Raw genomic sequence first — 15,926 nt, forward strand, 5'->3', positions numbered from 1 at the left:
AGCTTGTTTGTCTTCAGCTGTCCGTGATTGAAAGCGTAAAAATTGCTCTTTTTGGTTTCAATCGAGGCGAAAATTTGCCACTTATTCAGTTCGTTCCGCACGGAAAAGGTTGCGTTCTGAATCTGCATCTAAAATGCGTCGCGTTTTAGTTTTCGCTTTTCTGTTCGGCGTTCTTGGGAAATGTCTTTGTGACGGACCTGCAAACTTCAAAGGGTAAGCCAATATAATATGCTAAAAAAAAATGTTAAGAAAAATAATAATCAAAATTTTTACGCCACCAAAGTTGATACAGTTTTTGATACATAACTTGCAAAAATTTTAAAAAAGCTAACCTTCTTACTACTCGCTTGTTTCTCTTGCCACTGCAGGATTATGAGACATTTAGCTTATGATGATTCGATTAAGCTAAAACCAAGCTTAAAATGTTCTTATGTCGCTATGTACACGTATCAAGTATCCAATCGAATTACTGTTCACAATTTCACCAGGCCCAAGGCGATCGTTCGATTGATGATTCAGAAATAAAATTTGGTCAAAATCTTCGACTAAAATTGTATTTGCTCAACTATGGATAAAACCGAGTTGCCTTATTTCTACACCTTGACATAACGTGCATTGCTGTTCAAGTACCCATGGAGCATTGCGGGCGTGCAATTAGGGTTTTCCTTTGGTAGCCAAGGTTGTTACTCTGGTAAAAAACTTGGGTATAGGTTTGAAATCCAGCCGCTTCCAAAACATAAAATGAAACGGCTAACACTACAAAATCCAGCTGATTTCCGTTGACAATATTTGTTTTCTCGAATTTTAAGACAATTCTATCTTGAAGCTTAGAAATGGACTGAATTGCTAAGATCACTCGTCGACAAATTCTGTGGCGTGGTAAAAAAGATAGCAACAATCGTCAATTTTCTTATAACATTTCGCAGGTCCTATATTGTGTAAGACTCATGATACCGGTAATTGATTAACGGAAAATTTCCCATGTAAGACTCATACCAGTCTAACACAACATTCATTGAAAATTTGCGTTTCACGAGTCAAATCAAGCACTGTACAGAAGTTTGTCTTTCGCATAACAAACACAAACCCGGCAAGACACGCATTTGTCAGCTTAGCTTATCTTTGGCTTTACAGAGTTGCTTTCCCCTCCTTTTAGGGACCGTGTTATACGCGCCACTCCATCAAACGAAGCTCAAGTAAAATTTCTTGCAAATCTTGAAGAAAATGGTGATGTAAGTATCGAGTAAATGTAATGTAGTTATAGCATTTATAGCCTGATCAGTGCACTGTATATATTTTACCCAGGCGAGGAATTTTCTAACTCGGATTAACTGAGACCGACCAACTTTATAACCCTCATAAAGTTTACTGGGGAACACTTGGTGTGTCAAAGTTTTGTTCACCTGACATGACATTTCCATAGCAACCATAGTTTAAGGGGCTGTTTTACCCAGATACCGGAGTTTTTCCTGCTTAGTTTTTACCTTTTCAATATCTTCTATCGTTATATTTTACCTTAGACTTTTCTATGATAAATTTTGGCTATTTTCTGAAAAGTTTAAATTAAGAAATCCAAGGAAGTGTATTTTAAATTGGTACTGTCAGTTTGTTTTGACATGACGTCAGAACTGACACAAGCATTACTAAAATAAATAACTTTTGTTGAAACTTAATTAGTATGGGTCTTAACAGTTTTAAAGCAGGGGGGGGGGGGGGAAAGAGAAGTTTTTGTTTTCCCCATCCCCCCCCCCCACCCCACGGGCGGAAGACTGGTTAAACATGCGAGACGACTTAGAAAAGACAGAATTCTGGGACCATTGCCCCATTTTGTCCTTGGTCGTGAAAGTAATAGAAGAGAATGACACGTATTGCCTAACGAGTAGATACCGCTACAATCAATCAACAGATAAAACATTCCATTGCCAAAGGCAAACACTTGAAGCCCTAATCAACTCTAGCAACTTAATCTTGGCAGTTTTTTTCTTCGCAATCTCACGGATTTACGTTACGTTTTTTTAGATGGAACTGGACTTCTGGACGCACCCCTCCCATCCTGGGGGCACCGTCGACATTCGCGTGACAGCATTGCAGTATCCACGCGTTGCTAAGCTCCTGCATGAGCAAGGGATTGTTTTCACCATTTTGATCCCGGATGTACAGGGTTTGTTGGACCATGAAAACCCGCCCCCTGCCCGTGATGCGAGAGCGTTTGACTACGCTCGCTACAATCGTTTAACACCGGTGAGGTTTAATAGATGTAGCCATATATAATAAGGATCCTTAGAATTAGGAGAGCTAGAGAGTTTGTGAATGTTGGTAGTTAACCCCGATTTCCGTGGCATGAAGTGACTAGGAGTATTTTTACTCCAAATTTATAAGAAAGGCAAAAAGCGATAAATTGATGAAGAATTTCAGATAGACCTGGTTCAGTAAAAAAAACTCAAGGTAAAAAATAGAAAACTCATTCTTAAAACAAGAAGGAAACAACAACGTTCATGTTGTGGTATAATTTTACCCTTAGTATAATCTGGTATTTTCCTTTGTTCTGGTGTATGGTAATATAAGATAATGAATATAAAACAAAGGAAAACACCAAATACCAAGGGTAAAATTGAGCCACAACAGCTATTAAACTTTTTGTTTGAATCTGCTTTTATGCTTCTTATGAATCAGCAGAGTTTGCCTTTTGTTGGTTGTTCTTGCTACTCTCCCTGGGTGGATTCTAGTCCATTGGAGGTTATCCCCCCATGTAAGATTTTGTCAGGTTCAAACAACAATTTTTCTTAATTTTCATTTAACCTAATCGAATCTCCAAATAAAGAAATCAGTTCGTTTTTTAGAATAATAAGTCACACGTTTACTGGCCACAGAGCTTCGAAGCTTTACATTTGTTAAAAAAAAAGAACCACTTAAATCTGAGATTCCTTTTAGGGTTCCTTTTAACAAAGCGTGAATGTTTAAAAATTTTAGTGACCTTCACTTCGTTGGCTTTAAGATAACAACCCTCGTTCCTCTTTCCTGGCCGACTATCAAGAAGCTCAACAAAAAAACTGTGTAAACCTTTGCACCTATTGCGGGCCTATGATATTTTGCAGATTGAAACGGAACTGAAGAGTCTCGCAGCATCCTATCCAAGACTGGCGACCTTAGTGACTGACATTGGACAGTCATACGAAGGAAGAACAATTTACGCTTTAAAGGTATTCAGCCTCAGTTACCCGTAAAGCTAGAGTGATAATCAAACCGAAGTAATAACTTATTAGCCAATCTAGCTAATCACAAACACAAATTAAAAATAAGCCAATCATAACACAACAGGCAATGCAAAATGCGTAATACTGTTATTAGAACTTGATGCAACGCATGCAACCGAGACCAAGCGCGGAAAAGCATGCAACTATGCCAAAAGAAGAAAAACACGCGCCGGTGTTTAGCGCGAAAAAACATGAACACATGACAGATAAAAAGGCTTGAAAACATAAGCGCGGAAAAACATACGGTCAGTGTCAAGCGCGGGCCATGTAACCGGTGTTAGGCGCGGGAAGTTATGTCGCCAGTGCGAGGCGCGGGAGAACAAAAACGAACTTTTTAGTTCAGTCAGATTGAAAAACCAGCATGTTTGCGCTGATTTGTTGAGAGCTCTGAGAACACGTAACTACTTGTCACAGTCATTCCAAAACAATTCCTGCCTCGACATAAATAACATTGTGCCTGAACATAAATATTATTATTATAGGTTTTATCTTGCAATTGTAATATTCTTTATTGAAACATATATATTGTTATATTCCTTGTTAAAATCCCTAGACACATATAATTCCTGTTAAGACTTATATTTAAATTAATTTCAGATCTCATCTAGACCAGGGGCTGGAAGGAAAACGTTTTTCATCAACTGTGGAATTCATGCTAGAGAGTGGGTGACTCCTGCCACTTGCATGATCATGATAAAACAGGTTTGCTCTCTTGTAAAGCCAGTTTGTTCTTTGATAAAACAGTTTTTCTCTTGTAAAACAGGTTTTTTTCTGTGATAAAGCAGGTTTGTTCTGTGATAATGCAAGTTATGTTATATTTTTTATATGTTATTTTAAAGTAAGTAAGTAAGTAAGTAAGGAAATCTTAGACGAAAAAATTAACTCTTGTACGGACGATGCTAACTTAGAGTCTGCCCTCAAGGAACACGAATATTTACAAAACGAACTTCGACGTAATTACGAGAAACGGGCAGAAAGCGCAATCTTTCGATCAAAAGTTCGCTAGACCGAGGAAGGAGAGAAACCGACAAAATACTTCCTAAATATGGAAAGGAAAATTTATAATAAGAAAGTTATAACGGAGCTCCAAACATCGGAAGGGCTCAACACTACAGATGAGAAACAAATACTGGATGAAATAAAGTCTTTCTACCAAAATCTCTATACCACAGCTAATAATGTAACAGATACGGTCTTTCAAGAGTTTATCAGTAAGACACCATTGCAATTTCCAAAATTATCCAGTAAAGAAAACGACCGTATGGAGGGGAAGTTGACTTTCGAAGAATGCCAAAATGCTTAAAAATCAATGGCAAACGGAAAATCACCTGGTGAAGATGGATTTACGGTCGAGTTCTATAAGGCTTTCTTTGACCTTTTGGGCCAAGATTTTCTCAATAGCATAAACGCTGCCTATGACGACGGTGAGATGTCCATCTCTCAGCGTAGAGGAGTGATAACACTCATTCCCAAAGAAAACACGGAATTGAAAAAGCTATTCAATTGGCGACCAATAACTTTATTAAACGTTGACTATAAAATTGCATCCAAAGCCATTGCTACAAGAATTGAAAAGTTTCTCCCGCAGCTTATTAACACAGATCAGACGGGCTTCATGAAAGGCAGGTACATTGGACAAAACATAAGGCGAATAAACGATAATATGGAACAGACCAAATTCCAGAATATTACGGGCATTATTCTATTATTAGATTTTAAGAAAGCTTTTGACACAATAGAATGGTCTTTCATTCAGCAAACTCTTCATCTTTTCAACTTCGGTACTTCTTTAAAGCAGTGGGTTAAAACCTTGTATACTAAAGCTGAAAGTGCAGTCTTACATAATGGTTTTACAACTGAGTTCTTTCAGCTGTCTAGGGGTGTGAGACAGGGGTGTCCTCTTTCCCCCTACTTGTTTATATTGGGGGCTGAAGTATTAGCGGTTAGAATTAGAGAGGAACGCTCTCTAGAAGGGATTAAACTTTTTGGAAGAGAACACAGGGTCAGCCAATTTGCAGACGATACCTATTAGTAGACGATTTTGGTAACATTTCGGGACTTAAACTCAATGTGGAAAAGACAAAAGCAATATGGTTGGGTCCTCAAAGGTTCAATGAGTCCAAGCCTTTTGGTCTCATGTGGACTAAGGAACCTGTCAAAGTACTGGGGACGTTTATCTCTTACAACGAGAAAGAGAACCAAAAGAAAAACGTAGAGGCGAAAATTGACAATATGTCTACCAAACTAGGCATCTGGGGGGCTCGGAACCTCTCTTTACTTGGGAAATGTTTAATAGTAAAATGTTTGGGCATTCCGCATCTGGTTTATTCAGCTTCGACATCAATAATTCCAAAATGTTATATTCCTACCATTAAAAATCACATTTTCAGCTTTATATGGAATAAAAAACAGGACAAAATTAAAAGAGATGTCTTGTATCAGGACTATGCAAACGGGGGCTTACGTGCTCCAAATGTCGACGTCCTATTCAAATCTTTAAATTTGGTATGGATCTCCAGACTCTTGGCTGAAGACCAAAGTTTCCCGGAAGCTTGGAAAACCATCCCAAACTATTTTTTTGGAAAGTATGGTGGCCTCCAATTCTTCCTTCGCTGCAATTAAAAAAAACTATGATATTCCACTATTCTACAAAAACATGTTAGCATATTTCCTAGAGTTGAAGAACCTGTATGAACCAAATAGTGAATCTGCTCTGATCCTGTTTAACAACAAAGATATACTAATTGATAGAAAACCAATCTATTACGCAAAATGGATGGAAAACGGGATATCTACAATACAAGATATTTTGGACAATAACGGGAAATTTTTATCTTTTCAAGCATTCCAAGAGAAATATAACGTTAAATGCAATTTTTTAAACTATTTACAAGTACTTTCTGCGATTCCTGACTTTTTGCTTGAGAAAGCACGAGCTCAACCGATTTTTGACGTGAGAAATAGCCTCAACAATACAATCTTTCAGTCTTCCGCTTCGGTTATATTAGACATTGCCAAATTGAAATGCAAGGATTACTACTGGCTTTTTATAAACGCCTCCATAATTGAACCATCCGGAACAAAGAAGTGGGAAAAAGATCTTAATCTGCAAGTGTTTAATTGGGAGTTAGTTTTCTCACGAATAAGCAAAATTTGTAAGGACAGCAAGTTAAGAGAATTCTATTATAAATTAATCCACCGAATAATCGTCACCAAAAAAGAGCTGCATATATATGGAATTGAAACAAATAATGGATGCTTATATTGCGATGAACCTGACTCTATATTGCATTCTTACGCAGACTGCCAACTTACCACGATGCTCACTGATAAACTTATAAATTGGTTCAATAGTTCAAACAACACTAGCTATTCGCTTTCCAAAATGGAAAGGCTCTTTGGGGTTATGGATGGCACAGGAGACAACCAAAATATTTTAAAGCTCAATTTCTGTTTATTGTTTGCCAAATATTACTTATATTGTCAGAAGCTCCAATCTAAAACATGCAATTTTGAAGAATTTATTGCCAAACTGAATTTGCGGCTCAGTGTTGAGAAATATCACTGATCCATCATAATTTAGAGTAAGGGACAATTGCTTCTCTCTTTTTGTCCAAAACTTATTTAATCTTCTTATTAATCACAGTATTTTTTTCTAAATTAAAGTTCAGTTAGTATTAATTAAGTAAGAGAGGTAGGCACTAGATATATATATTGTTTTTAAATATTCATGTAGACAAGTGAACATGTAATTTTTCTTTCTTTCTTTGTACTTTTATTCCTTTAATTATTTATTTACTTTATTTCTTGTATTTTTTGTGTATGTGTCGATTTACTGTAAATGTGTGTATTTCATTCAATAATAAAAAAAAAAAAGTAAGTAAGTAAGTAAGCCTTTATTTAAATAGGGTAACACCATCAGCTTTACATTTCAAACTGCATGTTTAAAAAGTAAAAAGTAGAAAGTCACTAAAAAACCTTACAGTACCTAAAATAGAAGTCTTATTCTCTGTTCTGTTCTCTGTTATTTCGTTATTTGTTTCTCCTTAGTTCCTAACACATACCTTTATTTTCAACGAGCAGATGCTTAGCAAATATGGCAAAGACGCTTCCGTGACCGCCATGGTTGATAAGTTGGATTGGGTGATCATGCCAGTGTTCAATGTCGACGGATATGAGTACACTCACACCGGGGTCAGTTATTGTTAAATTATCTTCACGAGCCACAACCCCTTGCCCCCTCCGGGAGGGGAGGGGGGGGAGGCACAAGCCAGTAGAAATGCAAATGGGAGTCTGGATGGGGTGAACTGAACACTGACAAACTGCCAAAAAAATGACAATTGAAAAATAGCTCAAAATTTTAACTCAAAAATAATTTCTCAAACGCAGTATTTTTTAGTGGCAACTAAAGTTTTAACTCGTGTCGTGACATTGACACCATTGTTAGAGCTAGATAAAGTTAAATAACACGTGATCACGATTATTCACTTGAGTGAGTCCACTTAGTTTTACCTGATTGTTGCGTCATAAGCTAAACCCGGAACTGAATTCTGTGGAGAAACATGTACCAGATAGGTAGATCACAAGTGCTAGGAATAATTCCAGTGTATGCTAAAACTCGAACAGTTGCAATAACAGCCTTGGCAAAATTCGAGGCAGTGGGATGCAAACTTATCTTGTAACCCATGCTATCCGACTGAGCCATAAAACCGTTCTAGCCACTGAAACCTGGTCAATTGCAAATTCTGTTCATACGCGCGAAGTGATGAAAGTACGAAATAAATCATATGTTTTTTTAGCAAAACAGTTTCTATGAAAGCCTGTTGTGATACATCTACAAACGCTATCTGTAGATAGGTAGCTACAAGTACTAGAAAATGCTATTTACATCCATAATCATAGAAATAAGTTGTTGATAAGGTATCCATATGTATGCAGAAGAAAATGTAGTACGAATTAAAACTAATGTCACATTTTGCTAAATGATCATAGTATCGTATGTGGAGGAAGACAAGATCTCGAAATGCAGGATCATCTTGTATCGGTACAGACCCAAACCGGAACTGGAACGCGGCCTGGGCAGGTAACCATGGTGACAGAGTGAAAGATATGTCGATACGTTTGTTATCAAAATAAGCTTCTCTTTTGAAAAGGGAAACTGTTTTACTGATAATAATTACATTTCTACAAGTTTGTCATTGACAAGGCGCGAGTCGTTCTGTAGAATTTTTGTCTCTGTCGCGTCACTAGTTGTCATTAGGCCATTAGGCCATTAGGCAAGAGATGACCTGCTAGAAAGAAAATAAAGGGAGAGATGAACTGCTTCGATTCGAGGTAGCAGATCGGCCTGTTTGCACTTGAACTATCTTAAAGGGACTATGTCACGGAATTTAACAGCCCAAATTTATATTTGTGTTGTGGGAAACCTAAAAATAATGGTCCATTTTTATTTGCAATTGCTATTTTAGAGCACTAAAACTGTTTAAAAGCGCGTTTAGCAGCGGATGGCTCGGATGGAAATGGATTGCAATTTAAAAACGTTAGCCAACGTTTTCTAGCTGTTTCTGCGCGCCTTCAAAAAATCGATATTTATAGCCGAAGTTTGATTTCTTTTCCCAAATAAAGGTTATATCTTCCGTTAAGTGTTCAAAGACAATGTTTTTCATAGGTAAAGTTGCCTACCACTTATTTCAGAACAGTTTAAACCAAAAAACTGCGAATTCCCCGTGACACAGTCCCTTTGAGGTGTCGCGGCCACAGTTATATCTGGTCACCACCATGGTCACCACATAATGGTCACATATGTCGAGAGCATGCGATGATAGCATTTACGTCCAATGTGGACATATAACCTGTAAGTGCTACCCCTGCCAACTTGCTTCAAACGTGGCTTTTCCTAGTATCGATAAGTTTTATGATCGACCACAATTTCTCTAGTCTGTCGAGGCCCTAATACCACCTTGGAGGGGTAGCGGATGGAACATCTTGAAAAAGTTGGCAAAAGAGTTTGTCGTTCTTAATTTATCATAATCCTGTACAGTTGTGACTATTCTTGTTTATTTCGTTAGTTGTCAATTCTTAGGTGTTTTTACCTTAGAAAACTATTATTTTGACGTTTCATTCCGTTTGATAGTAATTTTGTACATCAGAAAAAAAGTCTTAAAATATCTTTGAATTTGTGTTCACCAGAACCGGGTGCCAGCGGCAATCCGTGCAGTGATACCTATTATGGCAGTCGTCCATTCTCTGAGATCGAGGTCAGGAATGTTGCACGGTACCTTTACAAAAATCGCCAAAACCTGATTGGCTACATGGATATTCACGCCTACAGCCAGCTGTGGATGACTCCGTGGGGTTATAAAAAGGCTTATCCAAAAGATTACGCCGAGATAGTAAGTCAGTGTGGTCAGTTGCAGATCGTCCCCAGGGTCTTCTCCTTTTTCAAAATGGCAGCTGAAAACTCGTCGCCGATAAGGCCCTGGGAACGAGGTTGTTTCTTTATCTGATGTGATCGAATTTCCTGAATTTTAACTTTACTTTTTAAAGGGGAAGTGTCACCAAGATTTAGTGCTACTTGAAAATCAAATTAAAGTGTTGGTATTAATTTGAAATCCACTATAGCCTGGCTTTTCTGTACTAGTCATGAAAATTGTCACTGAGAATTTTCACTTGAAGTGGTGTGGTTAGGATAAGATAAGAAACTTTATTTAAGTGTCAAAAACCTTATAGCTTGGGAATAACACCATACTAATTAGGGGACACTGCTAAAAACTAAAAAAACTACACTAATACCAGTGGCGGATCCACTTTGAAGTGCCGCGGGGCCCGGGCTCCCCTTATTTTTTCGGAAATAGCGCATTTTCTTTGAAGTGCCGGAATTTTCATCGCAGAATTCAATATTCATAGTCAAGCGGGCCCCCCCTTAGCTGAAGGTCTGGATCCGCCACTGTTAAGGTCGCGCAGGACCCTTGCAATCATTAGTATGTATTTATTTAAAGAGTATGCACGAACTTGCCGGACGACTGAAGCCGACAACAAACGAAATATTCATGAGAATGTTTGTTTTTAAACTCTTTTGTACAAGTAATTACTAGTAATTGTTCTCAGCTTTGTGCCACGTGCGCTGGAACATAGGAAATTATCATAATTAGATTCACAGCTTTGAATATATCACACGTTGTTGTAAACATTGACTCGGAAGGTCTTCGGAAGCCTCAAAACCTGCAATTTTGTGTCCAAGTTTTCTCCGCCGATATAGAATTTCAAGAGTTGATTCGCGAGGAACATAAACTTGGTGTACTCTATTGTGCTATGACTAGAGCGAATTTTTAAATTTCCTTCTCAAAATGAAGATAGCACGTTTCAAAGTTTAAATTTCACATTTTTGCTCTCTTAGAAGCCATTAACTTATAGCAGTTTTTTAAATCGAAAATTTCGTTCTAGCCATAGCACAAAAGAGGTTAAGATTTATCACGAGGCTATATAATCATTTAATTTGGTGCGCTATTCTAGCTGAAAACTTGGACACAAAATCGCATTATCTGCAGTTAAACTTTTAAGGGACTGTAACATCACAGACAAAGGTCATCTCTCAGTAAAAGGACAATCATGATGTAATTCCATCATCCCCGAATATCCTTGTTAAATTTTAGAGAAATCGATGTTCAAAATGTAGTGAATTAAAGCTTTACAAGATAGCACTCCGTCAAGAAATTTGGCTTATGAATTTATTAATGAGCAAGGGTCCCGCGCGACCTTAATACTAATATAAATATAATAAAAATATATATAATTCATAAAAAATGTTATTATAATCTATGATATAGAAAAATGTTAAAATCTTTAACTAATTGTAAAATTATGACAAAAAAAATATGACCTGACTTGAGAGGCATTATGTGCAGCATAGGATGCAGCCATTACAGCCGGTGTCCATTAAGCGAGTTATATCCCTTTTGCGAATACAGTTTGTAAAAGCCTGCAGTGACTTGGCTGATCTGTCAGCCGCATAAAGTTTGCCCCATAGTTTGGGTCCTACATAACGCAAAGAGTGCTTTCCATAAGTAACAGTGTTGTATCTAGGAGTAGAAAAATCTGATTGTCTCAGGTTATATGCGGAAGTATGCTCGTTAAATAATAATAATAATAATAATAATAATAATAATAATAATAATAATAATAATAATTACGAATTTGTTGTGCGCAAATTCCATACGTAAATGTTCAAATGTGCATTACAAAAAAAAAAAATAATAAAAAAAAAATGAACGTTACACGCTAAATACGAACGGATAGGAAAGAAATGGCCTAACACTTGAAAATGTCAGGCTGATGTTTTCAAGTTTGATTAGAACTTGTGGTCTCATTCTTCATAAACTGATAAAACCTACGTGGAATGGACCTTTTGCACATGGTACGAATCCGCCAAGCTGGAAAGCAAAAGAATCGAATAAGACAGTTTCCAAAACAACGCGACTTTAACCAGTCAAGCTGGGCTTCTGTTTTGTTTTTAATGTTCTGGCAACCCGAAATAACCATAAGGGTTAAAAATGCTGTATTAGCGAAGTTGTACAGATATAACCAGTTTTTGTTTTGTCTTTCATCTATATTAGAAACGGGTCTCCGATATAGCCGTAAATGCGCTATATAATGCCGGATGGAACACAAGTTACAAAGTTGGACCTTCATCTATCATTATCTGTGAGTAGCAAAGTTATCACAAAAATTTGTTCTCGGGGGGGGGGGGGAACTCTTAAGTGAATGGGGTGGGAATGCTCATGGTCTTTTCTAGGGTGTTCACCAAGGAACGAACGGCATTGTTTTAACCCATTAAGGTATTTTCCAGGGCCCGGGAGAAAAGGTAAGGGGTTTGATCTTGGAGCGGAGCCTCCCCGTATAAAACTTTTTTAAGTCCCCCCCCCCCCCCCACGAGCTTCAGGGTTGCACGCGAAAAATAAATTTAAAGAAATGCTGTCATGCTACTTAGTGGTTTGGCTCGATCAGGCCAAAAAATTGCCACAGATGAAAAACATTCAATGTCTGTCTCTGTTGTTGGTGGTTCACAATAGTTTCCTGCCGTTCTCAGCACTTTAACTTTGACGGATCAATACTACGACTCTCTTTCAGTTGACGCAATAACTATGGTATCAAACATATGGCCAAACATTGGTTAACAAGTTGTGATGATTTTCTTGTCATAACAAGTTGCTATAGAAATTTGTGAACATTTAAGGTGGCTCCGACCCCATGTAGAGATTTTGTTTAAAAATTGCCAAAAGTTGCGCCTTGTCTTGCTGGTCAAAATTTAATAATAATAAAAAAAAACGAGTTCGGGACACCGAACTCGTTTTGAGTTATTTGCAGTTTAAGCTAAAATAAAGGGTGTATTTAAAGGTTATATCGTTGCTATAGTAACCTATTGTGTCATAAAATGATAACAACGTGTTCTCGAATCATTGGGCATTTTTTGACATCATGATTGTTGCATCAATGATAAAGAGTGGTTATAGTGACCTATCAAAATCTTAGTCTTGGAAAGTGCTTGAAACTGTAGCCAGCCACCTTATTAAGTCACTATTTCAAACATGTATTAGTTTAACAACAAGTTTGTTATGTAGCCAAATTTGGAATGAATTATCATAATTTATTATTATTTAGACGCAAATTCAGGATCCACTAAGGATTGGGCATACAAAGTGCTGGGAGTGAGGTACGCATTTGCACTGGAGCTGAGAGACCAAGGCCGATATGGGTTTGCTCTGCCAGCCAATCAGATCATGCCAACTGGAATGGAAACATTTGCTGCCATCAAGGCCATGGCCGCAGCACTAAAGATCTGAGAGGTATCAATCAACTGCGTTACCATGACGACAAATTCCATGGAAACAGTCAACGAGAAAAATAGTGTTAGTAGACTGTTAAAAGAGATTTGATTAAACGGGGTTACTGATCAAATATTTGAGGTGTTTCATTCGCTGTTCACACCACCACTAAACAAGCTTAGTCAAACGAGGTTAAATGTACTGACAAATTACTGCAATCCTGGTATAGTCGGTGTTTACCACATTCGTATGATTCTTTCTGTTTTTTTTTAATTTCACGTGATACGCTTTGTATTTGCACGTGGCACCTATCTAAATATCACGTAATTTCCTTTGAATCCGCTCGTGATTTTTCACCACATTTCACGTGATATGCTTTAAATTTATACTTGGCACTTCTTGCCTTTTGGTTTGAGTTCATATTTGCTTGTCCACCCTGAGAAGTTAAAGTAAACACTTTAAAATGGTTTCCGCCCAACATTCGAGCAATACAGGCAAAAATTAAGTTACCAAAAAGACCTCTTAGCATGGTAACAGTTTAAGTACAGCTAACAAAAACATGCCAAAACTTTAGCACTCAAGCTGACCCCGCGAGAGAAAAATGGATTTAAAATTATGTATATTCCAGTTAAAACGGACGTTTCACGCCAGTTCAAAACAAAATGGCGCGCGTTTTACAGTGCGACGCATCTTACCGTGGCCACACAACAAAGTGTTTTACAAGTGTGCTTTCGTAATATCATTATCAGTTTAACGAACACGTCTCATTTCAAAGTTGAAAACGATCAAATGGATACTTGTGACATCGTATTTGTCAACAAAACGCAGTAAAAAAGTAAAATATTTCAAGATGACACTTGTAAAAAAGTTTGTTGGGTGGCCACGGTAAGGCGCGTCGCACTGTAAACATTTTTACGAGGTTTGACCTTTAATTTTCTCAAGAATGCTTTAGAAATTAATTACGGGGTCACTAAGACAAATGAGTTTCAATGAGATCTTTTAAATAGTATACAAAATGTTGCCGTGCTATGGGTAGATCATTGCTCGAACTTTCAGCGGAATCCATCTTAATAAGTTTTTTCTCCCTTTCCACTTTGATTTCTTTATAAGCCTCTCTCTCTTTCTGTTACGTTGCAATTGTCTTTCACTTTTCGGATCAAGAAAATGAATATTGAGTAAATCTACATGCTTTAAGAATTATCCGTTCACAAGGATACTTCTTTATTGTCACCTTTGAAATTGCACATCACTTGTTTACATTTACCCAGCTTATTTACGATTCAAAATATTGCCTCTTCCATCCCTCCCACACCTCAAAAGGGCTATTGGACATTTAGAATCAGTAGAACCATTATTACTTACAGAACTTTAACTATTTAGAGAAGTTCTCACTGAAAATCTTTTGCTTCTTCGACTAGTTCCAGGCCTTGCGCCAAGTTTTGAACCTTATAGCAACTCCCAAGCGACTCCTAAGCTTGCCTCCAGGCTCTCCGAGTACGTTCCGTATAGTGGAACGCTGTAACAGTTTCAGCATACTAAAGAATATTTGCATTCTGTTTGGAAAACGAAGCGACGTATTAAGCGCGACTTTATGACTTGCTTGGCCTATTAGTCAAACAGAGATAGGTATCAAGCAACGGCTCACTGTCAAAAAAAGGTTATTTTCTTTTTTATAAGTTTCAGTGTTTGTGCAAATAATTCCTTTCACTTGAAAACAACGGACTTGTCGTGAACTTGCGTGACATTTATCTTTGAGTTCCCTCTCGACATTGTAGCTTCGTATTAACACGAGACATAGATCTGTCCATCTTCCGTGACCTGCACTATTTGCGTGACATCTTGCGTTACATTATCTATTGACGACACATCGCATACTCGCGTACTGTTAGATTTTACAATTATTTCCAATTCAAATTTAATTCCTGACGTTTTAAGTCGATAACGGTACACAAGTGTCGATTTTCTCATTATGGTCGTTTACACGACGAAGGTTCCCGGATGTTGACCACACCATGAGAAGGCCCCGCCCTAAAGTCTCTCCAAGCCACAATCTCCCCATTCTCTTTTCCGCACCGCTGAGAAAGTAACGCAATAGTTTCTCGTGGAAGCACATAGTCCCAGAGATTCACTCGTGAAATGTTCCCGACAAAAGCATCTCTCACTTGAAAACCAGAATGATCCCTGTCATTTCCAAGGACAACGTTTCCACCGGCTGTGATGGTAGTTCCATTTTCCAGTCCCTCTCCTCTTGCCATTGACTCGCCATTCACGAAAACCTCATAAGTGCCGTTGATATTTTCCCATGTCACAACAATGTGGTGCCAAAGACCGTCAGGTGCAATGTGAAAGTTCTCCTGCCTGGAATGTAATACAGTAAAAACCCACGTAAGAAACTAGATTTTTCCAACTTAGCTTAAATAGGTTCTTACAGAAATGGTATTTATTGGGATTTTAGGCTACTTAGAATCTTAAATTTATTGCTGTATTAAACTAGACTAAAATTTGTTTTCTGTTTTTTCATCTGTGAAATCTTGTTGTAAAATAAGAACCGATTGAAAATTTTAGGGTAAATAGGTTTTTATGAAAAGGGGGTTTAAAATGAAAATTTTAGCCTAACAGGTTGTTAAATTTTAGGTTCCTATATGTGGGTTTTCATTGTATGTTAAAAACTTTTTACCATTTCGCCAAAAATCTATACAATCGTCTATCATATATCGTACCGATATTTCTTTACCATTCAGGTGAATAGGGCGGTGTGTTTTTTTTTAAAACCGATCTTGAGGAAGGGGGGATCCAATTGAGTGTCGTAAAAACCAAAATTAAAACAAAACCAAAGTAATCACTCTAGCCA

General features: G+C 37.5%; 2 protein-coding genes across 4 annotated transcripts in view; one reads left to right on the forward strand and one right to left on the reverse strand.

Annotated features, from left to right (window-relative positions):
* The first annotated feature begins 58 nt into the window (after window positions 1-58).
* LOC144628609 (carboxypeptidase B-like) lies at window positions 59-13,208 on the forward strand. Its single transcript, XM_078486739.1, has 10 exons — window positions 59-213; window positions 1,157-1,232; window positions 2,020-2,241; window positions 3,096-3,200; window positions 3,852-3,956; window positions 7,338-7,448; window positions 8,247-8,337; window positions 9,444-9,646; window positions 11,867-11,954; window positions 12,912-13,208. The coding sequence occupies exons 1-10, from the start codon at window positions 134-136 to the stop codon at window positions 13,091-13,093; spliced, it is 1,263 nt and encodes a 420-aa protein (XP_078342865.1). The 5' UTR covers window positions 59-133; the 3' UTR covers window positions 13,094-13,208.
* Window positions 13,209-14,218: 1,010 nt separating this feature from the next.
* LOC144628601 (uncharacterized) overlaps window positions 14,219-15,926 on the reverse strand; it is a 16,380-nt gene continuing 14,672 nt past the window's right edge. For all 3 annotated transcript variants that reach the window (XM_078486720.1, XM_078486722.1, XM_078486723.1), the window contains one exon: window positions 14,219-15,433. In XM_078486720.1, the coding sequence (XP_078342846.1) occupies window positions 15,043-15,433 (391 nt within the window). In that variant the 3' untranslated portion in view covers window positions 14,219-15,042. The remainder of the gene's footprint in view (window positions 15,434-15,926) is intronic.

Source organism: Oculina patagonica, chromosome 10 (genome assembly GCF_052425735.1).
Source record: "Oculina patagonica isolate OP01 chromosome 10, crgOcupat, whole genome shotgun sequence".
In the NCBI taxonomy this organism is placed as follows: domain Eukaryota; kingdom Metazoa; phylum Cnidaria; class Anthozoa; order Scleractinia; family Oculinidae; genus Oculina; species Oculina patagonica.

What these genes read in the sequence shown, in the direction of transcription:
- LOC144628609 (XM_078486739.1), top strand. Translation starts at nt 134, where the DNA reads ATGCGTCGCGTTTTAGTTTTCGCTTTTCTGTTCGGCGTTCTTGGGAAA. An exon ending in GCTACAATCGTTTAACACCG is followed by an intron (nt 2,242 to 3,095) that starts GTGAGGTTTAAT and finishes GATATTTTGCAG; the next exon opens with ATTGAAACGGAACTGAAGAG. An exon ending in ATGAGTACACTCACACCGGG is followed by an intron (nt 7,449 to 8,246) that starts GTCAGTTATTGT and finishes AAATGATCATAG; the next exon opens with TATCGTATGTGGAGGAAGAC.